Source organism: Mixophyes fleayi, chromosome 1 (genome assembly GCF_038048845.1).
Source record: "Mixophyes fleayi isolate aMixFle1 chromosome 1, aMixFle1.hap1, whole genome shotgun sequence".
NCBI lineage: Eukaryota > Metazoa > Chordata > Amphibia > Anura > Limnodynastidae > Mixophyes > Mixophyes fleayi.
In genome coordinates, this window is record NC_134402.1 from 139,369,580 (window position 1) to 139,397,527 (window position 27,948).

General features: G+C 41.7%; 1 protein-coding gene across 1 annotated transcript in view; it reads right to left on the bottom strand.

Annotated features, from left to right (window-relative positions):
* TET2 (tet methylcytosine dioxygenase 2) overlaps positions 1-27,948 on the bottom strand; it is an 81,219-nt gene that overhangs the window by 10,060 nt on the left and 43,211 nt on the right. Inside the window, exons 2-8 of the mRNA XM_075200918.1 lie at positions 24,697-27,562; positions 21,179-21,269; positions 20,499-20,592; positions 17,429-17,637; positions 16,919-17,069; positions 933-1,022; positions 381-518 (exon numbers count right to left, since the gene is read on the bottom strand). Of these exons, the coding sequence (XP_075057019.1) occupies positions 381-518; positions 933-1,022; positions 16,919-17,069; positions 17,429-17,637; positions 20,499-20,592; positions 21,179-21,269; positions 24,697-27,517 (3,594 nt within the window). The 5' untranslated portion in view covers positions 27,518-27,562. The remainder of the gene's footprint in view (positions 1-380; positions 519-932; positions 1,023-16,918; positions 17,070-17,428; positions 17,638-20,498; positions 20,593-21,178; positions 21,270-24,696; positions 27,563-27,948) is intronic.

Consider the following 27,948-nt stretch of genomic DNA (forward strand, 5'->3'; position numbering starts at 1 on the left):
ACAGCACTGGTTATTTCACAGCAATTTCAATATTTTAAAGTTCATGGTTACGAATACACTGCTGCATATTTTATTCCATATTTTAAAGAGTTTACTGTGTAGTGGCCCTGATTTCTGTCTGGATACTTCCTGGACAAATTCAAATAAGAAGATGCAGTGAATGCATGTACATCTCAGTTTGCTGGGATTTACATTTTCTTGTCTTGGAACCCAAATTAAATAAATTATGCTTTGTAAGGCAAATAAAAGGAATTCATCTCAATACATTGAAAAACAGCTACATGCTGTCAACCAATAACATGGTATATTAAAGGTTTAACAAAATTAAACCTTTAAGTCAATAGAAAGCATAATATAAAACACATTACAATCTGACGTACGAGTGTGCTGCCATTCTGCATATTGTGCAGGTCCCTGTGGGAATGAGCGCAGAAGTCCAAGCAAGCGGTGACTCCTGAGAAAGGGCGACCTTCCTTCCTGCCGAGACGACAATCTGGGGCTCTGTGCTCATGCTCAATCTGTAAAATGGAAGGAGATAACAAATAGCTTGCAGTCAGTAATATGATAAACATGGTATCAACTTTTGAACAGTCTAAATATTTAAAATGTGTCTCCTGTACTGGAGCAAAATCCCTTTGTCCTCCTTCACTCCAAAATTGTTGTTTTTGGGTTTGTTATGTATAGATACACACTTCTCAATCCAATAGAACTATATCCAATATGTGTACTAATTTAGGGATCTGTGCTATTTGTTATTTTTTGCAGTTTTATATAATTTGTGTATTCCAATATTTGTATACTTATCTATGTATATAGCTGGAATACAAGCAAATTGTCATTTCCTTAATAAAAATGTCATATAAATATGATAAACTACAAATTACAAGGAAATGATTTAGCAGTGCACTCATATACAGCAGTGTATTGAATACCTGGTTATTATAGGCATCTGGTGCTAGTTTCTTGTAGATTGGTGCCATCAGTGTGGACAAGTGCTGGAGATTGTTTTCCAACTTCTCTTCCTTTATTAGATGGTAAACACAGATAAAATATACATATATAATGAAAAGAAGCCATCACATTGTCTCTAAAGTTAATTTAATATAATCCCCACATTTGTCAATTATCTGTAATGTAATTCCACAGACAACAAACATTGTCAACTACCATAAATGGAGCACTAAAATATGTTTGACACTACTTTCATTCACACAATTGTAAGCTGGCCAAACACACTCAATTATAAAAACTGGCAAACTATTATGCTGTGTGCAGGCTCATCATACCAGATAGGACACTTTCCATTAAATTATACACAACATTTTTGAAAATACCCTCGCTCTCTCCTTTGTATCCCCCCCCCCCCAAAAAAAAACAATTTTTATTGAAGACATCACAGACAATATAAGTGAACATTGCAGTCTCACAGAAAAAACAGATATTCAACTAGAAAAGAGGATTTATGTACCCACGTTAAATCCGTTTCTCCGATTCCGTCTGGGGGACACTGCTTACCATGGGTTGTGGAGGGGAGCTTGAGGAGTTGGCACCTAACTAGTTAACTTTTAGTGCTGCCGACAGACCCCTCCCCTCTACAATCCCCCTGCCTCTTCCTCTTCCTGTCAGTTAATTAAATAGCCCAAGGAGAAAAAAGGGCAGTCAAACAAGAGCACACAGAGGAAAAGCAGAAGGGAGGGATCGCAGTGTCCCCCAGACGGAATCAGAGAAACGGATTTAACGTAAGTACATAAATCCTCTTTTCTCTTTCATCCAGTCTGGGGGACACTGCTTACCATGGGGACGTTCTAAAGCAGCCCCTTAAGGGTGGGACTACTCTGAAAATCCCGCTTGCAAAGCATTACGAGCGAAATTTGCATCCACGGATGCAAATACATTATACTGGTAAAATCTTTGTAAAGGTGTAGACAGAGGACCAGGTCTCTCTGGCACCGGACGGCTAGCCTTATGTAAGCTTGCCTAATAGTATCCGTAATCCATCTTGCAATGGACTGTTCTGAGGCTGGCCAGCCTCTCTTATTAGCATCATAAAGAACAAACAGAGAATCAGTACGTCTAATCTGAGAAGTTCTTTTGACATAAATGCGGAGAGCCCTAACCACATCTAACTTTTCCATAGACTGTTGATCCGAATGGAAAGTAGATGAGAAGACCGGAACTACAATTTCTTGATTCAGATGGAAAACCGAAACTACTTTAGGAACGAAAGAAGAGAGGGTTCTCAACACCGCTCTGTCCTCGTGGAAAACCATTATATGGTTCCCAACAGGACAGAGCTCCTATTTTTGAAAGCCTACGTGCAGATGCAATAGCCAAAAGAAATAGAACCTTCCAGGTCAACCATTTCAATCTGCCACAAGTAAAGGCTCAAAGGGAGGCCCTTTAAGCATATCCAGCACCAGATAGAGATCCCACGGTGCTGTAGGCGGAACCTAGGGAGGCTGAATATGCAAGACTCCCTGGAGGAAGTCCTAATATCTGGCAAAACCGCTAATTTCAGGTGAAAAAAAAACCCTGAAAGTGCCGATACCTGAACTTCTAGGGAACCTAAACGAAGCCCTGCTTCCAGGCCTTCTGAAGAAAAACCAGTAAACTAGGGAGATGAAAAGAGGACGTGTGACATGTCCTATTTTCACACCATCTGATATAGGTTTTCCAAATCCGGTGATAGATGCGAGCTGAGACTGGCTTTCTGGCTCGCATCATAGTGTTCACCACACTGGAGGATTACAACCTCTAGCCCTCCAGAGGATGGCTTCAACAGCCATGCCGTTAAACTGAGCTGAGGTAAATTCAGGCGACGGAATGGACCCTGAAGGAGAAGGTCGTCTCGAGATGGGAGACTAACCCTGGGTCCTTCTGCCATGGAGATTATGTCTGCGTACCAGACTCGGCGCGGCCATGAGGGAGCTACTAAAATTACTGGCAGACCTCCCTGCCTTACCCGTCTGAGAACGCGAGGAAGCATGGGGATGGGAGGAAATAGGTATCCTATCCTGAACTCCCATGGCATGGTCATGACGTCCACTGCCACCGCTAAGGGGTCTCTTGACCTTGCGCAAAACCTGAAGACCTTCCTGTTGTGTCTGGAGCCCATAAGATCTATGTCCGGAAGACCCCACCTCTGTACTAGGGACTGAAAGACTTCCGGATGGAGAGACCACTCCCCCGGCATCATTTGGTTGCGACTGAGATAGTCGGCTTCCCAATTGTGTATTCCTGGGATGAATACTGCCGATATTTCCGGAACATGAAGTTCTGCCCAAGACAAAATCTGGGCTGCAATCTTCATTGCCGCTGCACTCTTGGTTCCTCCCTGTCTGTTGACATATGCCACAGCCGTGGCATTGTCGGACTGAATCCTGACAGGGTGGCCCTGGAGGAGGGATTGTCCTCCTTTGAGGGCTAAAAGAATAGCCTTCAGCTCCAACACATTTATGGGTAGGGATGATTCTGAACCGACCCAATGCCATGAAGCCGGAGGTGTAGGATAACCGCCCCCCAACCTTTCAGGCTGGCGTCTGTCGTGGCTATGACCCACGCCCACGGAGAGAAGGATCTGCCCACTGTCATGTGATCCTGAATCAGCCACCACTGGAGATATTCTCTGGACCTCGGGGAGAGAGAGATCTTCTGGAGATCCAGGCGTAGGTGGGATCCTGACCACTTCTTCAACAGATCCCACTGAAAACAGCGAGAGTGGGCTCGACCAAATGGAATGGTCTCAAAAGAGGCCACCATCTTTCCCAGCAGCCGCATGCACAAGTGGATTGAGGGGCTGGGAGAGGACAAGACCTGGGATGTTATTTCCTGAATTGAAGTAGCCTTTTCGACAGGCAGGAACACCTTTTGCTGGCTGGTGTCCATGATGAGGCCCAGGAAAACCATGCGTTGACACGGAACCATCTGAGACTTCTTCAAGTTGATGAGCCATCCGTGGCCCCTGAGAACCACCAAGGCAAGGGACAAGTGATAACGCAAACAACTCTCTGAGGAGGATTTGAAGAGCAGGTCGTCCAGATAAGGTACGACCTGGATGCCCAGAAGGTGAAGACGAGCTGCCATAACCGACATGACTTTTGTGAAAACCCTCGGCGCCGTGGAGAGGCCGAATGGGAGGGCCCGAAACTGATAATGGAAGGGTCCTACAGTGGATCTGAGGTAGGACTGATGGCCCTTCCAAATGGGAATGTGGAGGTATGCATCTTTTATGTCTATGGAAGCCATAAATTGACCTTTCTCCAAACCGTTTATGACCGACCTCAGAGATTCCATCCGAAATGTGTCGACACTTAGGTGCACATTGAGGCTCTTTAGGTTTAAAATGGGTCGGAAGGAGCCGTCCGGCTTCTTCACAAGGAACAGGTTTGAATAAAACCCCCGTCCCTTTTGGAATTCTGGAACCCTGCAGATAACTATCTGAGAGAAGAAGAGAGGCGACACAATCCTGTATTGCCTGTCTTCTGAATGGATCTCGGGGTAGAGGGGTTACGAAGAAACGATGGGGCCTGGGGCCCAGCAGGTCTATCCTGTATCCCCTTCATATAATGCCCCGAATCCAAGAGTCTTGGGAGGACGCTGTCCCCTGTTGAAGAAACAAAGACAGACGACCTCCCACTGGGGTTTCCCCCCGGGGAAACGAGTGGTCGACAGGACACAGGCTTCTCCTGTGGCTTGGAGGCCTGTCGCCTGGCCGAAAACGAGGATCTCCCTCTAGAAGAAGAGCCTCGGGCATTTGGCTGTTTACCCCTAAAGGACTGTCCCCTGGACAAGGAGGGTCCATGAAAGGGCTGACAAAAAGGAGCTGAACCTGGGATTCCTGCTCCTACTTGGGAAAACCGGCAAGGAAGTACTCTTGCCCCCAGTTGCCTGGGATATCAAGGTATCTAATTCCGGACCAAACAAACCTGCTGCTGAAAAAGGAATGATTTCAACAGACTTTTTTTTGATTCCGCATCTCCTTCCCAGGATTTCAGCCATTGAGTTCTTCTGGCTGAAATGGATGCAGCCTGTATAGAGGAGGAGACAGCTGCTGAATTTTTGGGCCGCCTCATAAATGTACCCCGATGCCTCCTTCAAATGTAAGGCCAGGGGGAGTAAATCAGAGCCCTGTAAGGCCTCTGCCAGCTGGTCTGCCCATACTTCCATGGCTCTGGCAACCCAAGCTGAAGCAAATGTGGGTCTAAAGGACAAACCTGCAGCCGCGAAAATAGATTTCAGTTGGGGTTCAACCTTCCGGTCATTGGCATACGGAAGGGACGCTGAACCAGGAGCTGGAAGTAAGGTGTGTTTAGCCAAACGGGCTATAGGAACATCTACTTTAGGAATACTTTCCCAACGAATTACCTCCTCCTACTGTAAGGGATACAAGGAGGAGAATCTTCTGGGAACTGAGAACCTCTTCTCAGGTTGTTTCCATGCTCCTTCTGCCATGTCTACGAGTTCCCTAGAAAGGGGAAAACGGGAAGCCTTTCTTTTGGCCTTTTTAAACAGAATTCTGTCTCTAGGCGTAGGATCCTCCGGTTCTGGGAGGTCCAACGCCTGTCTAACCGCAAAGACCAAATCGTTAACAAATTGGCTTTTAGAACTATCCTCATGTTCCGAAGACTGAACTTGGTCAGAATCGGAATAAACAGCCCCCTCATCCTCAGAAGATTCCTCCGAATCTGAAAGGACCGTGATAGGATTATCTGATCTAGGTCTCTTTCTTCTAGCGGACGGGATGTTTGGGGACTCAAGCAACAAGTTAAGCTTATTTAAACCTTTGAGGAAAGCTGTAGACCATGCCGCTTCTGTGGGGATAGGGGTTAGGTCAGAAAAGGAAGAGGAAGGTCCTGGTAAAGACGTTCCAATGGAGCCTGTGGTAACAGGGAGGCCCAGCGGAGTGCTATTATTAGAAGCCACCGAAGTAGCCATATTAGATAGCAATTGGTTAGATTGTAATACCATCTGAGCTAAGGAGGAAACCGACTGTGTCAGGGAGGCCACCCAGGCCGGCTCCTTCGTCAGTGGGGCTGTGGACTGATGAGTCTGCACAGTGGAAGCCCCTGCATCACATGCAGAACAGAGCGCCAAAGGGTCCCCCTGCCCACACGGTAATTTAACTTGACACTTTGAACAAGTGAAATATTTTGTAGTAGGGCCCTTTCCCTTATCTGTCATTATTATAAAGGAAGGCACACCAAACACACAGATTAAAGGGTTAATCTAGCTGTGTAAACAGAGAGAATATAGAGAGATATGTATGCAGGAAAAAACAGATTGCATAACAAGAAACAACTAATCTATATAATAAAAGTTGTACTTGTAAGTTAAACAGCAATATATATATGTAGGCAAGTAGGAGACTATATGTAAAACCTTACTAGCCTACTATTTTACACAAAAAAAAATAATCAAAAATGTGTGTTTAATAAGCTGATACTTAGCCAGGGGCAACAAAGGAGAGAAGTCCACGGTCGTCTGTCCAGTGATTTCTCCCTCAGCTCTGGTCTCTCTTCCCGGGCTTCTTTTGGCGCCAGAAGACTGGGATATACCATCTCTCTGTGGAAGGAGGGGGGAACTCTATGCATTAGCTCCCCCCCTTCAATAGCTCCAAAAACAGTTTTAAAAATAGAAAAAAATCAAAAATGGAGCGTGGCAGATAGTGGAGACCTCTAATAAAGAGGTCTCCGCAGCGACATACCCGGCGCCCTCCTCCTATGCATGAGGGGGGAACCGTGGTATAGCCCCCTTCCTCCTCTCTCCGTAGCGCTGCTGGCCCGAAAATCCAAGATGGCCGCCGCCACTTGCTAATCCGATAACCGGCACTCTTTGCCTGTAATGGCAGCGCCGGTTATCGGGGAGGCTGGAGGAGGGCAGCGGTCCATGAGACCGCTTGTCTCTCCTCAGTTTAGGCACCCTTCTGAAAGTTTTCCTGTCAGTGAGAGCCTCTGGCTCCCATCTGACAGGAGAATGCCTGCGCTGCTGGCTGTGAGTGTGTTCTCTATTATAGAACACACTCCAGCACTGCCACCAATAGTAGTGAATAAAAATAAAATAAAGAAATAAAAAAATTTAAATTTATACTAGCTATAAAAAACACTGCCCAACTCCAGGGCACCTGAAAAAAACTGACAGGAAGAGGAAGAGGCAGGGGGATTGTAGAGGGGAGGGGTCTGTCGGCAGCACTAAAAGTTAACTAGTTAGGTGCCAACTCCTCAAGCTCCCCTCCACAACCCATGGTAAGCAGTGTCCCCCAGACTGGATGAAAGAGAAATAGAAATTAGTTTGTAACTAAAATCACAGAACATAAACGAATGCAAGAGATGCATATTTTACCAACAATATAGGGAAAGGGGATATTCTGGGGAAGGGGGGTGGGGAGAGGGAGGGAGGGGAAAAGTAGGCCACGCACACGGGAATCTATTGGAAGAACATTAATTTACAGGAGAGTTGATTAGCACTACAGAGAGACAGAGACCTAGCATTAATTTAAAGATTAAGGGGAGGTTGGTTGTGGTAAGAGGGCCCATGCAGCCCACACGCTGTGGAATGAGTTTCTTAGGATGCTTGTTCTGTGCTCCATTTGGCACATGTGCCACACTAGGTTATAGACTGAGATGACAGTGGGAGGGCGAGGACTCCTCCATGAGGTCGCTATTTGGCACTTGTGATATGCCCAAACAACCTGTGGGCATGTTTAGGAAAATCTGGGACAGGCAAGGGAAGCAGTACATATTTAGGATCCAGCAGGTTCTGTAAACTTAAAATAGTGGTGACTGGGGAAATTACTTCCTGCCAAAATAATTGTAGTTTAGGGCAACTCAGCCAGGATCTTTCTTTCAGTCTGGTGGACTCCTCCATCAAGCATCTGATACACTCAAAATGCTGTAGAGCTTACTTAGAAAATAATACCACCCACAGAGTAATTTATAGGCTCTCATTTGTATCCTTTATGTGCCTAAATATGTAAATTGGTAGAAGACTTAAAACAAAGTCAAACTTTATTTTATTACATAAATCACTAAATCCTTTGTGTGCAGCTTTAAAAGTAATACCAAGAAATAGTGAAATATAACCACCAGTTTCAAAGGTAACTGCTCTTTCACTAGAGGCTCTGAGGCCTCCCTCACCGCTTGAAGTTGTGTATGAAGTTACACTCAAGTGATCTATCAATTTATGGAATTAATGTTTTATAATTCTGCACAGTGTCCTAAGACTGCCATGGCAACCACAGTCACATGAAGTACTGATGATTTGGAATAACCCCTCTGTGCTCTGTTTACACTGTAAAATCCCACCTCCCATCTTTTTTTCCCCGTGCTGAGAGTATGTGCAGCAGACTGACTGTGTTTGTGACTGGCATATATACTTGTTTTCCCTCAAAAGAGATTTTGAAAAGGAAACAATGATTTGTAGGAGGACAGCTAAGAAAAATGATGCATACTTAAAAAAGCATTTAACCTGCTATTTAGAAAAACAAAACAAAAAAACTTTCTATGTGGGATTTCTGCTTTAAACATATAGTGATTCCTCAATTACACAAGATAGCGGAACAAAACCTAAAAGAATAAATTTGTTTATTTGAAATCAGAAGAAAAAAAAATTCCCCCAGAAAAATTATTCTTAAGTTGCTTATAGAAAATTAAAAATCAGAAAACACATATTATAGAATTTGCTTTCATCTCAGTATGCGTGTGTACACACACACACATATATATATATATATATATATACACATACATACACATACACACACACACACACACATATACACACATACATACAGGATGATTCAAGTCGCAGTACACCCTTTTATTTCAAAAACTCTACAGGAAATTGGGAAACCTGAATACTCCAGTAAGGTATGGGTGACGTGGTCTATCTTTTACGGTATGTACCAAACATGGGCGCCATCTTGAAATCTGCCAATCGGCCCAATTCCTGTAGAGTTTTTGAAATAAAAGGGTGTGCTGCGACTCTTGAATCACATTATATATATATATATACATATATACACATATATACACACACATTTACATACACAAACATCTCCCAGTTTAGTCAGCATTGGGAGCAAAAGCTGAAATTGCAGAAAAGATGTGATGTTAGATACACACACAAGGTGATCTGTTCACTCAGCCCGAGCAACATGTTTTGGAATCAGCCATTTAGGGCTCTAGTCAAACTGCTGGATCTACATTGGAGTCTGGGCAGGCCAAGATCAGTCATTTGTTCATGGGGTATTCAGGCATGCCTGAAAATGATCTGATTGATATAGATAGGATCATTAATGTCTTAGTGCAACATATATGGTAATATCAGGAAATTTTACTGAAATGAATGGCAAAATGGTAGCAATGCGTGGACAGCATAAGTCAGTATAAAATTATCATTGAATACTTTCACATATATGACTAGAGTTTTAAACCTTTTATCATTACTTATGTTTACTTTAACTTTAAAAAATTTGTTAGACACATTTGGGAACCCATCATTTCATCTATGTAGCAAATGGGGACAGGATCCCATGAAATCCAACCTCTCTCCATCCTTAACCAGAAGCCAATGGGTGTAGCTCACTGAACACCCTATTTGTCTTTAATAGTTAGTAATTAACCTATTTGCTAATGGGAAGCAGGTAACATGCCTAAACTGCCTAGTAATAGATGTTTAGATTCTTTGTTATTTTTTTCACTGTTTGTAAAAGCAAATTTTGTTATAAAGCAATGCGTCCAAAGAAAGAAAACACCCTCCAATAATAAAGCTGATCTATTACAACTCATGATTTTGTTTTGTATTGGGCAAATAAATGAATAGCATAAGTGACATTAGTTGCTTAGATTAAACTATTTGGCCATACTAAAACCCTAAGTCATCCCTGCTGGAAAACTGATAATGTCTTAGTGCAGCACATAACACTACAGTTCTACCAGTTTTCCGATTACCAGCTGCAGGGAGCAACAGCAGGTTTAATTGTCACCTAAACACTGAGGGCCCGATTCATCTTCGGATGCAACTGCACGCTACCTTTAAAATGAACACGGAACTTGAACGTAGTTCTGACCGTATTCAAAATACATTTCCATTTGAATCTGGGTATAAGTACGCTCTGGCTAAACGTTACTGGAAAAATGTAGACAGAACAGAATGCAGGAAACACACATGCATATGTGCAATATAAAGGCATGTCAGAACAGAAGCAAAAACATTTTTTATTAAGTTCTTAATACTATAATCATTAATGAAAACATATTTTTTTTTAATAGTAAGTAGATAAGAGGATTTTTATGCTTACGATAAATCCCTCTTTCTCTGATTCCATCTGGGGGACACTACTACCATGGGGTTGTAGCTGGGGAGTGTGGAGTTGGCACTTAACTAGTTAAACTGTGGCTGCTCACAGACTCCTCCCCTATGCAACCCCCTAAAGCTAGTCAGTGTAAATCTAAAGCCCTCAGTGATGAGGATTACGAGCAGTCCAGGAAGCCCCCACAGACCTGGTGAAGTGTGTCGCGATGTGGGTAGGCACAGTCCGGTTAGCCTTAAGATACGCCTGTTTTATTGTAAAGGTAAGCCATCTAGCAATGGTTTGCTTGGAAGCTGGCCAGCCTCTTCTTTGGGAATCAATTAGGACAAAAAGAGAGTCCGCACATTGGATATCCGAAGTTCTTTAGACATAGAATATTCAGATGTGGTCAGGGCATTATGTATTTGAGGAAGAACCTGCGGAATCATCCTGGAACACTGGAACCACTATTTCCTGACTGATGTGAAATCCGGAACTACTTTTGGTTGAAAGGAAGGGAAAGTCCAAAACACCACCCGGTCATCATGGAAAACCAGGAAAGGCTCCCTGCATGAAAGAGCCCCAAGCTCTGACACTCGTCCGACCAACACTATGGCCAGCAGGATCACCACTTTCCATGTCAGAAATTTAAGGTCCGCTGACTAAGGATTCAAAAGGAGGTTCCTGCAGCATAGATAGTGCCAAATTCAGATGCCAGGATTCCGTGGGAGGAACAAAGGGAGGTTGAATGTGCAGGACCCCCTGCAAAAAAGTACGGAATTCCTTAATTTCCATCAGATGCCTCTGGAAGAAGATGGAAAGGGCCAACACCTGGATCTTTAAGAAACCCAGCGGGAGCCCTACATCCGTTTTAAAGAAAACTTAGCAGTCATGGCAAATTAAATTTACTTGTATCGTGTGCCAGGTCTTCACACCATTTAATGTAAATGTGCCAGATTCTATGGTAAATGCGGGCTGGCTTTCTAGCCCGTAACAGGGTATTCACCACCCTGGAGGAAAACCCTGGCATTGCTGTGTGATGACTTAGGAAGTCGGCTTCCCAATTTAGAATGCCTGGAATGAATACGGCTGACAGAGATGGGACGAACTGTTCTGCCCAGGCAAATATCTGGGCTGATATGCCCAATGCCTTTGGACTCCTTGGCCTTCAACTCCAGGATATTTATTGGAAGGGAACTTTCTTGTTCTGACCAAAGACCCTGAAGGTGCAAATGCAGCGTCACTGCACCCCAGCCCTTTAGACTGGCATCCGTTGTTAAGATGATCCAGGAGCATGGGGCAAAGGATTTGCCTATGCTTAGGTGGTATTGACTCTTCCACCATCTGAGAGATAGACAAACCTCTGGGGACAACATTATCCTCTGGTGCTCCAAGTGGAGAGATGAATCTGATCACTTCTTTAGGAGATCCCCCCGGAAGCATCTCGAGTGAAACCTTCCATAGGGGATCGTCTCGAAGGTCAAGACCATCTTGCCCAGTAACCTTATGCAAAGAAGCATGGAAGGTTTGTAACCGTCTAGGACCTTGGTCACCAGGCCTTGAAGCGAGCAAACCTTGTCCTGTGGAAGGAAAATTTTCTGTCTTCGGTGTCCATTATAAGACCTAAGGAAAACATTCTCTGGACAGGTATTGACTGTGACTTCTGGACGTTTATCAACCAACCGTGAAGCTGCGGGGTCACTAAAGTGAGGTGCAAATGGTGACAAAGAAGCTGATCTGACTTTGATCAGCAAGTCGTCGAAATAGGGCACTATGCTCACCCCCATACATCGGAGGCGGGTAGCCATTACTGCCATGATTTTTGTAAATACTCTGGGCTCTGTGGCCAGGCCAAAAGGAAGCGCCCTGAATCGGTAATGGGCCGCTCCTGCCGTGAAACGGCACTTCCCATATAGGTACACGCAGATATGCGTCCCAAATATCTATGGACGCCAGGAATTCTCCCCCCTCCAATCCATTTATCACTGAACGAAGAGACTCCATTTGAAAACGGTTTATTCTCAGGTGTAGATTTAGAGACTTTAAGTTTAAAATGGGATGGAAGAAACCGTCCGGTTTGAAAACCAAAAAGATTTGAGTAGAATCCCTGGTGTCTCCGATTCTCTTTGACCCGGCAGATCACTCCCGCTGAAAGAAGAGAGTCTACACAGTGCAATATTGCTTGCCTTCTTTTGTGGTTGAGGGGCAAGGAAGTTGAAAGAACCGATGAGGGGCCCGACCCAAATTATCTATGATATATCCCCTTGCCATGATCTCCTGAATCCAGGGATCTGGAGAGGGTTTTATCCACTGTTCTGTGAACAGCCGCAGACGCCCCCTCCCGGCTCCCGTGGCCGCGAGGAGAGGAGGGTCAGAGTCAGACTGTTTGTTTTCCCGGAAGTCTGGCTTGACGCCTGCTACCCGCTAAGGACCTTCCTCTATGGGAGATACCCCTAAACCAGAAGGCCTACCTCTGCTTGTCTGGCCCTTAAAGGCGGGCCCCTCCACGAAATGGCTGGCGAAAAGTGCTAAACCTCCGAGTACGAGGCTTTATCACATTCACGGGAAGGGAAGTACTCTTCCCCCGTCGCCTGGGAGATAAATTTATCTAACTCTGGTCCAAAAAGTACCGAGCCCGAATAAGGAAGAGCTTCCGAGGCACTTTTGGATTCTGCATCACCTTCCCAGGACCAAAGCCAGAGTGTTCTTCTAGCCGCTAACGCAGTAGCTGACATAGAAGATGACAAGGATGCTGCGTTCTGCACTGCCTCATACAAATATTCTGCAGCTTCTTTTGGGCGCAAGGCCAGGGGAAGAAGGTCCGAATTCTGCAATCCCTCTGCCAGTTTGTCAGCCAACGTTTCCATTGCCCTAGCAACCCATGCAAAAGACAGCATGGATCTAAAGGAGGCTCCCGCTATACCATAAATGGATTTTAAAAATCCTTCCACTTTACGATCAGTGACATCCTGAAGATTGGCGGTGCCTGGAACAGAGTAGTCTGGCGCACCAGTCGTGCCACCGATTTATCCAATCTAGGAACCTGTTCCCAGCGTGCTAGGCCATCTGGCTGCAATGGGTACAGGGACAGAAACCTACGTGGAACCACCATTTTGCGATCGGGCTTCACCAATCTCCTTTAATTCCGAAGAAAGGGGGGAAATAAATTACAGGTTTTTTAACCTTTTTGAATAACCCGTGGTTAACTGGTCTAGGCACGTCAATGTCTACGAGATCTAAGGCCCGCCGAACTGTCAGAACCAGATCCTCAAGACCTTGGTTTCTATTAGAGTCAATTAGGTCTAAGACTTGTGTCTGGAAATCTGACTCATGCAGAAGTTCCCCGTCCTCCTCTAATGAGGCCTCAGAGTCAGAGACCGAGAAGAGAGGATGGCTCACTTTATGTCTTTTGTACCTAGACCCCGATGGCCCTTGGTAGTTTAGAAACCGGTTTAATTTATCTATACCACTCACCAAAGCACTGGACCAGGCCGGTTCCCCCTGGGAAAGGCCCGAAGGAGCCAATAAGGATGGAAGGCCACTTGGACCTACACCTGTATTCTCCTCTTGTTCAGACAATACTGCTGTTTGGGCTACCTCAACTAACGAGGTAGAGGGGTGTTCCTCTACTCAAGTCCCTTTTGGGCAGCTCAAAAGCTGCACCAGAGAGTCTACAGACTGTTGTAAAGACATTGCCCACTTCAGTTCCTCCATGGCTATAGGAGTGCAAACATGAGACTGCGCGGCCTGGGACCCCGCGTCATAGCCCGCGCAGAGGGCCCCCGGGTCCTGTTGTCCCATAGGTAATTTTATTTTACATTTTGAACAATTCTAAAACTTAGCTTTGGTAGATTTTCCTTTATCAGACATGATTACTGAATAGGAATAGAAAGTATAGTATACAATCACACAGGTATAGATTAACCCCTAAGAATACTACTAATCCTTGACAAAGTCACCAGTATCTTAGATATATTTTTTTTTATTATATATTATACATTCTTAGTGAGTAGAGAACAATATTTTCAACATTGTAACTATAACACTATATCTGTTGAAAACACAGTATACCTCCTCTTATATATGTATAGTTCTTAGTGAGTAGAAACCAATATATTCAGTTATGTAACTACAACACTATATCTCTTGTAAAACACCATATACTTCCTCTTATAAAGCAAGTGTAGTGTAATATAAGGATTAGTATTATAATATCAACAGTGTACATACATAAGGCACCAATCTATGGTCTTAACAGAGATGGAACACTCTTCCTTCAAATATATATGTAAACAATAATAGACATACATGCATCATGGAGAATGTAATAACATCTAAATGAAGGAGAGGGAGAAGAAACAAAGTGCGAATTTTGTATGAAGGCTCGTTTAAAGTGGAAACACTGTAAGCATATGTCCATTGGGGTCAAGGTGTCATAGAAAATCCACAGACCTGCATTTCATTTGGGTGCCTCATATTGAGTATTCACTTGGTGTTTGAAGTAAACTATTTATGATCAGAAAGTGGGCGTTAAAACATGTTACACTATGTCATACCTCTTTAAGTTTTAGCCATGAGAATGAACTGACTTAACATCGATATATTGAAGAAGGGGCGTTCCACTTTCTTTGAGAACAAAACTTAATGCCAAGTGTACGTATATCGTTGATGTCTATTATTGTTTACATATATGTTTGAAGGAAGAGTGTTCCATCTCTGTTAAGACCATAGATTGGTGCCTTATGTATGTACACTGTTGATATTATAATACTGTTGTTGTGTATAGGAAGAAGGGAACCTTTCCTAGTGTGTACATATTGGGCAGCAGATCTTTTTGGAGCGCTGTCAGTACTCGATCAAACCATCATTCCTAATATAAGGATTAAATAATACTCAGCCTATCCAGGCCAAAGTATGGCAGGCAGGAGGGAGTCCAGCAGCAGCCAAGTCTGTCCAAGTTTGACAGCAAAAGTTTCCTTTTACAGCCCATGCTTTGGCCCTGTGGAAGAAACCGATCTACCGATTAAGACAGGGGGAGCTCTAGAATAACTCTTCCTGTCCGGCGCTCTATGCTCCTCAGGAATTTATATGGCCGCGTCTTCTCCCGCTCTGCCGTCGCTCTCACTACCTGACGGCGCTGCAGCCCTGTAAGTAAAGCAGCCCTGCTGTCCCCTTCTATCTTCTTTCTACACTATTCTAGTGGGAAAAAACCGCCTATAAAATACAATAAATAGGAGCAAAATAAAAGTCAGCCCAACTCCTTGGGCACTTATACTACACTGACTGGCTGCAGGGGGTTGCAGAGGGGAGGAGTCTGTCAGCAGCCACAGTTTAACTAGTTAAGTGCCAACTCCACACTCCCCAGCTACAACCCCATTGGAAGCAGTGTCCCCCAGATAGGAAGAAAGAGAAATCAATCCGGTTTTATAGTATATCTTCCTTACACATGCACATGTTGTGTGCCATCTAGTGTCAAACATAAGTGTAGTCTGCCCTGTAGCTGGTGCAAATGATATGAGAAAAAAACATGTACTTTAGAGAAACCCAGGACTTGAATCGGCTGCATCTGTTTTGGCACACCCTTACTGTACATTTCCCTATGTTCATCAGCCCCTTTCCTCCCCCGTTCTTCCCTTTATGTCGTAGGCAGTCTTAAATGTAATTTGCATTCAGATATGAATTGCATGCAATTGGGTTCATTGGCGTAAGGTCCATTTCTGAGTAGGCGTAGAGCTATTTCATGCAAGATACGGTACGCATATGGATTTACATCCAAAGATGAATCAGGCCCTAAGTGTACAGAGCATGACCATAAACAGAGTGAGATGGCATATGCAGTTTAGGTGGCACAGATCAAACACAAACAGGCAGCCTTACTGATGGCCAGAAAAGACTGTGCACTCTAGTATATACAAAAAGTCAAACAAATAGGTAAACGAGTAAATTGGTGTGAGTGCCATATATAAAACACAATAACCACAAATTAAGTATTTGGTGTGCTTTCCTGTTCATCAACACAGAAGCACATTTCGAACTAGGGTTTCCATAATCATTGCATTACTTAGTTCCTTTTACTTCCTCACAGACATATGCACCATAAACCGCTATGTGCTAGTAGAAACCATGCAAGACTGCAGTTGAGATGCTTTAATGTTCTAAGCACAGGTATACACAGAGACAGAAACATAAAAGCTGTGTGCATAGTAATTTGTTGTGCAACTCAACTGCAGTTTCCACCATATCAAGAGAACATTACAACTGTGAAACACATGATGGAATGCTAGTCGATTAAGACCTGTGTCTCTCTTAGGCTGGTGCCACATGAGCATTTCTGAATACCGCAAAAGCTCATTCAGAGACATCTGTCTTTCAATGGGCAAAAGTGTTTCTTTGGTACCCTTAGAATATCTGTAAACAGGTTACATGTAGAGCACCCCAAGGTGGTGATCTAAGTCACCTCATCCAGTAAATGCTGATCACATTCACGAGGCGCATCTGTGCTGGATATATTTCTTTCAATGCTTACACAGATATAGATACTGAAGCATTCCTATTTTAGTAAACCACTGATTTTTTAGCTGGATCTGGACAAGCAACCATGTATTTCCTAGTGAACTAATAGACACTGACCTCTCTTGGATCATCGCAAAGAAGCTTGAATTTTCTGGGGATTTTACTTCTAGCAAATTTGCAACCATTGTAGTACATACTCCAAGAGCACCCAAAGGAAAATGAGGCACCACAGGTATCGGGGTCCAGCCCCTGGCATGCACAGGTACGCCTGCAAAATAAGATATTTTAGAGGTCACATGATAAAAACTTCCAAATCCATGTTTTTTTAACTTTGAATGTATTAAATGGGCCATTAGAACAGCCCATTGAAAGGTGACCAATAAAACGCTACAGCAGACATCCAACCTAATTTTATCTAATGATTCCTCATAGCAGCACCAGCCTGGCTGTTACCATAGCAACCTCTGTAGCCATAATGATTGGTAAAGGCCTGAGACATTTTATAAATTAATAAATAAAACAAATAAAATTAACTTTTCCAGTGGAGTTAGTTAAAATCAAACAAACAAAAATATTCCACAAAATGGAATTTAAGAGACATTAATAAACATTACAAAAACAACTTACTCTTCATTGAGAGCACATCGTCTGTTTGTCAATGTTCCATACTTCCGTAGCGTTTCGGTGAGCTCAGAATATAACTGGTCTGCTAAATTCAGAGATATGCCTTCCCATACCAGGATCAGAATCACAATCACAGCTGTTTCACAGGAGTGGCCTGCTCGTTCTCTCACCAAGCACAGCATCTTCTCCTCTATCCCACTCCGCCGAATGACCTGGAAGTAAACCAACAAGAGTTTATTTGGATCAGTCAAATCTAGAATACATAATAAGTGCAAGTCAAAACTAGAGATCTCCTACTTTGCTCATACTGTCCCATGTTCTGTGTTTGATTTATTTCTTTACTGACAAAATATATATTCTTTTTTTTAAAAAAATTATATTTGTCGTTTTTATAAGCTTTATAATTTTGAATGATGTATATTCATTGAAGACTATAAAGTCTAACTATAAAGCAGAATATAGTGGCTGAAGATGTGATCTAACTTTAAAAGACAAGAAATGTATATGTTGGGCTTAAGAACAAATTTGTATAAAGCTTTTACATGCTAAAAAAAAATTTCTTAGCACATATTTTTATGTACGGATTTTACTGCAATAGGCATGAGCAGGTGCCTGCCACCTTTTTGCATTTTCATGGTCTGACACTGCTAAAGATTTAGCAGAATGTACATATTAACTTTTTAAATATTTTATGGCAGTAAGTCTTTAGGACTGTTTTTATTTCATATGTAACAACTTTACATTTTTCATTTTCTTTTTAAACCACATTGATTTATCTGTGCATGTCAATGCAGACTTTCTATAATGTATGCAGTCTCCACAAAAAATATACTACTGAGAGTATTGGTTTAGTACCAATTAGCATTATTGCAAAGTATTACATCTGCCCCCACCCGGCTGCTTCGTAACGCCACCCAGCTGCTTTTTAATGGCACCCAGCTGGCAAAATTTTCTTGGGAGAACACTGGACAAGCTTATATAGGTCAGCTTATAATTTTGAACAAATAAATAAAAACACATTTTTACATTAAAACAAATGGATCCTTAATTTAGTGTACTTTTGTAATAAAATAACATCACAGGAGAAAAAGTTTTTAATAAGATTACATTTTTAACACACTAATATGCAAGTAAGTACAATGAATAGCAACATCATACACCAGATGAAATATTGCAGTTGGTATATAGTATATGCTTGTTAGTAAATACCAGAATGGAGGAAACTGTCTACATTTTAGTCAAAAAGACACAGGCAATGTAATAAGCTGTCCCTACTTAACAAGATGTTTATATAGTGAAGAATCTGTGCACATAAACACACAGACACAATAAGCTTACAAATACATAAACAAGCATAGTTATGGCTAGAGAAAGATGGTCAAGACAGGTCATGGGGTCAATCAATGAGAATTGCTGAGCAAACTGGGTTGCTTGGTATATTCTCTTTACATCTAAAATAGAAATGTGTAGCTTCTGTAACATCCCAGTTTAAATTAGGACTAAACAGATGGAAATACAGTGAGTACAGGGGTTGTGGCCGATACGTGGCCTGGAGGTAAGATGGAGAGGCTTCGCTCTGCTGTTTGAAGGGCCCAGGAGGGTAGGTCCCTAGCCAAATTTGGCTAAGCACTGTTGCTCCCCTTGGACTGAACACTGTCTTTCACAATGATATGTAATTGCATGTTCTAAAGGAAAATGTGTAAGTTAATTGTTGGTGTTCTTTAAGCGGTCATGAGGAATGTTAGAATAATTTATCAGCTACCTTATGTAGTTTGGATTTCTGCAGGTCAAATTAAATGTAAATTGTTGCTGATACAGGGCAATTTACAAATAAGTGTTTTTACCTAAAGTTTGTTTAATTTCTGAAAATAAAACATTTTTACTACTACTACATTCTGGGGCAGATTCAATGGCTAGCGATGAGCCGCTGGACATATTTATCATGACTGTGGTAACTGAACATCACAGATTTTCCTGTACTCCTCCATGGGGTGTGAGGGAAAATCTGTGATGTCATTGCGGCGGAGTGCCTTTGCAACTGTCCCGAAGGCACTCACTGGCATATCGCTAGTAACTGAATCTGCCCCTCTGAGGCTAATCAAGTTGTCCCACAAATCTCAGCAGTTTACACTGCAGCTCCCCTATAATTTGAGCTATATCACAAATTAATATTTTATCACCATTCACAAGCAAAGGGAATACAAAATATATGTATTTTCTGTATGACCAACCTATGCTTGTAACAAAGTTGCATAGCACTGTGCAAGGGAACTATTTTAGCAATTATTTTGCTATATATACCTCAGTAACACTTACCATATCAAAGTTTAGGTAATAAAATTCCCTTTTTAAGAATCTGTATACGTTCTATACACGTATATTATGTGGAATGCTTGCGATTTATGGTTTTCCAGATAAGGTTTTTTCCCATTACTTGGAGCATCATACCTAAAATCTACTCTTCGGAGTTGTTGAGCTGTGCTGTGTGCACCTATTGTAATGGTTTTTGATGTCTGGGTATAATTAAGTTATGAAATTGTAAGCACATTCCTATTCTTTAAGTTAAAATAAGTCTTCCTCAAGACATTAAGAGCTATGCTAACAAACATGTGTTTTTCATGGGCATTAATATCAACAAAATAACTATGAAACATGCTTCAATATAATTGTATACATCCAATGTGTTTCATTAAATTGAGAAAACTTCCAGCTGTCAAAATATGATTTTACAGTGCTGGATAAATGTAATGTAAATTCAGACCAAAAAATTATAATTCTCTTTGATGACATTGTGATTGATGAATGTAAGACAACCGTCACCATGCCATACTTAGGTGCCCAAAATGCATGAAGCACTTTATAAGTCTGGCAGAAAATGGTTTGGGCTTCATTTGCACGGTAAGGAAAAGAAACGGTGCCCTGGTGCCGTAGCTTAAATCATTACTTAGATTCTCTATCCAGTGAATATACATGAGAGATATTTCTATAGTAAATCACCGATTTATTGATGTTGAATTCTATGCTTTATTTTCTTAAACAAAAACAGCACCTCCAGGTCATGCAATTCACTTACCCATTTTGCAATGGGGCATCCTTGAGAGCTCTTTCCTTCTTTTCCTGTATAAACAACTCTTTCAATCCGGATGGCCTTGCCCTTCTGCCCAAACCTTAGAGAATTGAACTCCAGTTAATGCAGGTATTTTTAAAATTGGGTTGAAAGATTCATTGATTAAAAAATAAAATAATTATTGGTTAAAAAAATATATCACAGAGATAGTAATCTCTTAACACAATAGAAAATGGAGGTAAAAATCAAGGCAGCTAAGCTCCGTATGTGATCCATTATCCAAGAAGTTCACAAAATCAGAAAGACAAAAGAAAATGATTGCTACTCTTAGGTACATACGTCATACATACAGACAAGATCACAGACTATTTTGTTCTACAGTGATTGTAAGGAGCATTCCTAAACTATTTAATGATGAGAGAAACTCTAATGTTATTAAGTATACTTAGGCATGATGCCCCCACTACAGAAAAACCCCTTAGTTATTTAAAATAATAAAATAATAATCAAAAAATGCCTCAAACCTCCCAAGTATTTTGGATAACAAATCCTGTACCAGTACCTTTGTAGCCGATTGTAAAAGTAAATACAAAATGTATCTAGTACTGAACAATGGGTCATAGGCTAAAAAGTTTAAGAATCCAAAGTTATTGTGATATTACAATGATACGAGCTTTGTTCATTACCTTTCTTCCATAATTTCTCTGATAGCTGCCACGTTTGGCCCAGCACCAAGATGTGTATAATAAGGTCCTTCATCTTTCTCAATTATTTGTTCTGTTCAAATAGAAAGCAATTCAATCAATTAAGTTTACTTGTCCAAAATGTCTTTCAGATATACTTATTAAAATGTCTTTAGTGCAAATTTAGCACAAGGATACCATACTTAATTTTTTTTTTTTACTATCCATTTATTTTTATGCATTATACAGCAAATGTCACATTAATGTTGTCAGAAACCACCAAGTCAAAAACAACAAATATGAACTACAATGTCTGTGGAAAATAAATAGTCGAGGCAAACATATGGGGCCTGATTCATTAAGGAAAGGAAAGCAAAAGAATAAATAAAAAAAAATGAGTAACTTTGCATCTTGGTAAAACCATGTTGCATTGGAGGTGAAGCTTAATTTAAAATGTTGGGACAGATTCAGAGTTGCATGTCATCATCACTACCATTTACTTATATAGCGCCACTGATTCCGCAGCGCTGTACAGAGAACTCATTCACATCAGTCCCTGCCCCAATGGGAGGGGGGGGGGAGGGAGGGAGACAGGGAGAGAGAGAGACACCACGCAAACATGGGGAGAACATACAAACTCCACACAGATAAGGCCATGGTCGGGAATTGAACTCATGACCCCAGTGCTGTAAGGCAGAAGTGCTAACCACTTAGACACCGTGCTCCTAGATCAAATTCTAATTTCAGTGTACAAATAAAACTAGCAAGTATTTGTGCGCTACATGAAAAAAACAGACCGTATTTAACTTATGTGCAAAACTAATTTCCACCCCTTGCATTGCAACATGGTTTTGTCCAGGAAGAAACTTAATAACTCCTTTATTTTGCCTTACTTTCCTTAATAGATCAGGCCCATAACGCGTGGTAGCCACCCTGGCAATGTTGATAAAGAAAAAAAAAATTAAAGAGAGTGATTGTCGGATAATTAAATAACATTTTGATCTGATAAAACACAGTGTCTTTGAAGCAATGTTGGATATACTTTTTACGTGTCTCATAATACTTTTTTAATTTTATTTAGGACCTATAGTGCTAGTGCTAAACCTAGCTAATTAAACAATGGGCAGTGTGACAGCCCCTTGAAAATTGTAGAATTTATTTTAATTTGTATATATACACAATTCTTATTTGATACTATTTTGGCAATAAGTAGCTGTTCAGGTATTGTGGAACTGCAAGTCTCAGCATGTTGTTTTTGTCGAACATGTAGAAACATCAGCCCAATTGCCAGATATCTGCTGCGTGTGTGGCTAGCATTAGGCAAGAAGAAAACAACAACTATTTGAGACAGTTGTTAGCTAAAGGTTTTGACTTATTCTAAGTTGTTTTATAGCATCTCTAAAGTGAGAGCTTACTCCGGGCAATAAGAGACTAAAAATGTGTGAAGATTGAGACCCCTGGATTGCAACTGCGCCACCCCATATGGTATAAGTATCAAGTATAATGGACAGCAGCTCCCTGGTGAGAATATTAAACTATAAAAAAAAAAAAACAAAAAAAAAAAAAAACACACACATATACATAACTTAACACCAGAGGGGGCGTTAAATTAACACCTCCCGGTGACTGAAATGTTGCCTTGGCACAAGAACCCAAAGAAGAGACACAAGGAATCGTTGCCTTAGCAACAGAAGGCTGGGTTGAGCCGATCACAACAGAAACAGTTGAGAGAGATGGTTGGGAGAAAGGACAATTGACGTGGTCAGCAGTCAGGAGAGGGTGTGCAGTGACAGCTGGGAACCAGGGACAAAGGGGAGTCAGTCACAGGAACTCTAGTGTTAGTGGACTTGTGGGTATGTGGGCCGCTGCCACAATGGCCAAAGTACATTATGATAGAGGGAAAGACTAAGAATACGAGTGAAATGTTTTGAGGAGAAAATAACAGAAAGAATAAAATTAAAGAACTGACAGAATAGACAGCAGGTGTCCATTAAAACAGAGACTGACAGGAGTGTAATGGGACAGATTTGAGGGAGAAATAACATATAACACAAAGCTGAGAAAAGACAAACTACACTTGCAGTGAGCATGGTAAAATATTTAATCAGAGCTCAGCCCTGATCATTCACCAGAGAACACATACAGGAAAAACATAATTGTGCTGAATGTTGGAAGAAATGTCATATCAGTATTTACCTTACTGTACACCACAGAACTTATAGTGTAGTGCTCCTAGGGAATACTAGCCCCAAACCAAGTAGCACTTATAAAAGAGAATGAGACCCTATGGAGAGGGGAGTGCTGCTGGAGCAGAAAGGCAGCATGGTGGGCTGAGAGCTCCATTTACTTGGGCTCTGACACTTACTCCAGTGGAGAAGTCATCCTCAAAGAGGATGGGTGAATTGTGGCTGAAAGTGCACCAGAGACCGGTGTCATTCAAGTGAATGACCTTACCTGTCCAGAAGAGGGGTAACGTCACTCGCTCGCGGGGTAAGAGTGAACTCTCTCTCTCTCTCTCAAGAGACAGATGAATGCGAGCTAAAATGTAAATGTGACTTTCCTATTAACATTACCATGTCACTTAAGAACTGTGCAGGCGGAGTTAAAGTGTATGCAAGCTGTACATATTTGTTTTACACTTTGCAACCCATGCATGTTGCTGAAGTGGAAAAGGCGTGTCAGGTGCCCAAATTACTGTTACCTCTATAGCACTGCATCACCACCCTACACTTAACAGACATTGCTGTAACACCCGCATGAGCGGGGGCCCTCCAGTCACTTACACCCGCACCAAAGCTGACCTGACCCAGTCCAAAAAAAACAAAAATCATAAAACTATAAAATGAAATCCGGTAACAAAGCCAATAATAAATGACCAATTTGCTCACTACACTGACTACTGTGAAATGTGCCAGCCAATCACAAGCAGCAGAGTGGGAAACGATTTGTTACTGAAAGGGGTTCTTGGTTACTCTTGGTCATTTCAAAATTGTCTTTCTCGGGCGTGTGGGTAATTTTTTTATGTGGATTTTTCTGCCCAGTTTATCACTGATTTGGACAACATTGGAACAAGAAAGAAGAATTTATTTTATATTTAAGAAGTGAACGTGGGGTTTGGGGTTTATTCAATGAAAGCTAATTTTAAAATGGTGTATTACTTATGCTTACTCTTTTGGTTTAATGGGTGGACATCTCAAGAACCCTGTAACATACTGGGGTAACAAAGCTGCCAGGGGTCCCAATCTTTTTAATTACCGCAGCTACCACCCGTGTGTTATCAAGGTGGGATTGGCAGCCTCTTGGGACTTGAAATTGTGGAAGGGATGGGGACACTGTTTTTTGCAGCAAGTGTATATATGAAATGTGCTAGCAGAGAAGCTAACACTATCTACTCTGTATTACAAAGTTATCCCATTAAAACGCATTAGTTAGTTTTATAAGAATGGTTCTTTGAACAAAGATTAAGTGGCTTGGCACAAGTATATATGTATTATTTTCTAAGAACTTTTAATATCACTTACCTACACAGCTACATGATGGGAAATCATACTGTGTTTTTATAGGCGTATCTAAGAGGTTTTTGACAGGGGTGCTCAGTAGCTTTGAAGGAGATTCTAAAAAATTATTCAGAGCAGATCCTGCTGCTCTCTTGGTTGGGGTTTTTTCATGTGGGTGGATAGTCTGTTGGTCTAGTGTCGAAGATTTAGTGTGTGTGGTTAAAACTGTAACAGGGCCTGAAGACTCCACCTTCACATGCTTGGGTGATTTGATGGTTGACACATGATGGTGAAACAATGATTTGACAGGATACTGTTTCATCTGCTGTTCCATTGTTTCAAGAATACTCCTTTGTTGTATGTTCTCTGGGCCAAAATGCTGAATCTCTTGTTTGATTGTTTTTTTCCCTGTTTTGTTTTCATTGGGTGTTCGAATGCAGACAGACTGTGAGCCATTCTCCAGTTTGACAGATCTGCGTGCAGAGGAACCTTCGGGTTTGCTTTGCTCCCGACGCTGAAGTAAATGATGCCTCAGAGCAGCATGCTTTTGAATACAATTCATCTGTTTTGCAAACTGAGAATTATATCCTGTTTGATCTTGCAAAAGTGGAGTAGAAGGATTGCTTTGTGGTAAGTATCTTTTTTGGTTTGCTGTACTTTGTGAGGCTGACATATCCTGGCTCTGTCTGCTATAATCTGGAGCTTGCTGATCTGGGTTCATAATAGCAAGATTCCTGTTGTTTTTCTGTTCTTGGTAACTGCGCAGGTCTTGTTGTGGAGACCTACTTGTTGGATGGTATTGAAGGTTGTTCTGGTATTGACCGATTGCTTGAGTGTTTACCTCTAGTTTTAAGTGATTGAGCGGACTTGCCCTATTTGGTGTATTACTGAACAGGGGTTGAGAATGAGTGTGGGGCTGTTGCTCTTTGACCATTTTAAAATCTTGATTTTGCGAAAAATGTTGATTCTGATGAAACTGTGGATTCTCACTTTGTTTTGAATGCAGCACCTGGTGTAGCGATTGTTGTAAATTATGTGGAAATTGTTCAGTCTCAGATGTTTGCAGGATTAAGTGCTGTTTTAATGCTTGATCAAATGTTTGCTCTGTTTGCTGTTCTGAATGTGACTGATAGAAAAGGTTAACACTGTTTTTCTGCTCGTAGGATTGCAGTGGAATATTTGTGTCTGTTGCTTGGGATAAGTGCTTTTGGAAATTTAGCTGCTGCCCTTGAGGCTGCAGTGGTGCCACAGCACCGCCAAGGTCTTGATTAACAAGCGCCCGACTCATATTACCCTGTTTTCTTGTATATTGCTTTAGTTTCTTCTGACTTTGTGACTGAGAATGCATCAGTAACTTTAGCAAGTCTTCTGACTGCTGGGTATTATCTACTTTCTTACAGTAATTGGGCCGAAAGCTTGTCCAGTTTGATTTAACATAAGGATTTCTTTGCTTAATCATATCTTTGTCAACCTTCTCTGTCCCATTGCAATGATTCCTCCCGTTTTGAGGCTGAATATGCTTTTCTGATTGTTTTTCAAAAGCACAGTTTTCCTGCCCATTGTTTTCTGAAAGTAGCTCTATTCCTGGTGAACAGTGTAGTGCAGCAGTGGGCAACGTTCTGCCGTTATCCGACTGTACAAAACCAGACTGACACGTGACTCTTGGTCGAAGTGATTGGCATGCTTCATTGGCTTGTGAATGTACAAAATTGTCATCACACAGGTTTGGGGTGGAAGTGTAGCTGTTACTTTCCTGGGCATACAGTAACTTATTAAACTGCACCAAATTCAAAGGATCTTTACTGAAAACTGCAGAAAATCTCTCAGTAGATCTGTCATTCAGGACATTGTAAGAAGCATTGGTAGAAACAGGAAAGTGTTCAGAGCATATCAGGCGCTCAGGCTCACGTGTATCACAGTTTCTTTCAGGTAAATCCTGGGAGTTATAGCTGGACACCTCTTGCGGAAGTGGTTTCTGTTCTTGTATGTTATGGGTATAGCTTCCTGGTTTTACAGCTGATTCACTGCAGTTGTCACTATTGAGGGCCTCAACAGCCATGGCATCTGGCCCTTGAGGCAGCACCGAGTTCAAGGTTAGTTGGGGAGTGATCTGCCCTGAGGTATGTGATGAAAGATTTGCCTGAGCAGACAAATCATTGCTAGCATCATTTAGAGTGTTAATGGCAACCATGCGAGATGTGGTATTTTGCACTGCAAGGGAATCGGTTTCAGAATAATAATGAGAACCACCTGTTTTGTCCAAAAATTCACTGTGTGTAAGCTTCGTGGAAGAAGCAAAAACAGTAGCACCATTAGACATCGGCATAGTCTCATCTTTCTGACACAAGACAATGTCACGGTTGTGGGACATAAGGTCATTGTTCTGCTCAGTGGGAACTTGAACATGGGAATTTTCCTGATCTCCTGTACTTACAGCTTTGCGTTTGTTACAGAAATCAGAAATAATTGGTTGGCTATACTGCCCATTTAATTCGCCTTCATTTTCTCCATTCACCTCCCCAACTGTTCTGACTTTTTTTAGTTGAAGTAACTCAGACATCAAAGGCTCACTGAGGGTGCGCTTTATTGCACCGTTATGTAAATTGGGATACAATCTGTTTCCATGTATGAGGTCAGAGCAGTCCTGATTTCCCTTCATATGTGCAGCACCATAACTGTTTTTTGTCTGTAAACAGATGACTCCATTAACTTGGGGTTGGGTTTTCTCTGTTGGCAGGTTCCCATTCTGTAGCTTTGCTGGCTTGTTTTGGCAAGCAGGTGATGAATGTATTAGGTGTGGACTCAATCTACTGCCCTCATCATGGTGGCTTCTTTCCTCTTCCATCGGGCCTGCTCCGGGGCCATCCACAAGGCTGCCCTGCAAACGTTTCTAGGAGAAAAATAACAGATTTAAATTTCCTTTACTTTCCACTAAAAGAATGACATATATTAAACAGTTTATACAAAATATTACTTTCCTTAAAAAGGAACATTCTAACTATATTAAAAGAACACATTTGTGAAGAATTATACATTGCAGTCTATTGGTATTCCACTTCCCCTTTTTAACATAGTCATGGCCAAAAGTTTTGAGAAAATTGTGAGTGGGCTCACTCACAATTTTGCTTAAGAACACAGCCATGAATAAAGAATGGTACCAAAACATCTTCCAAGAGCAACTTCTCCCAACCATCCAAGAACAGTTTGGTGCTGAACAATGCCTTTTCTAGTATGATGGAGCATCTTGCCATAAGGCAAAAGTGATAACTAAGTGGT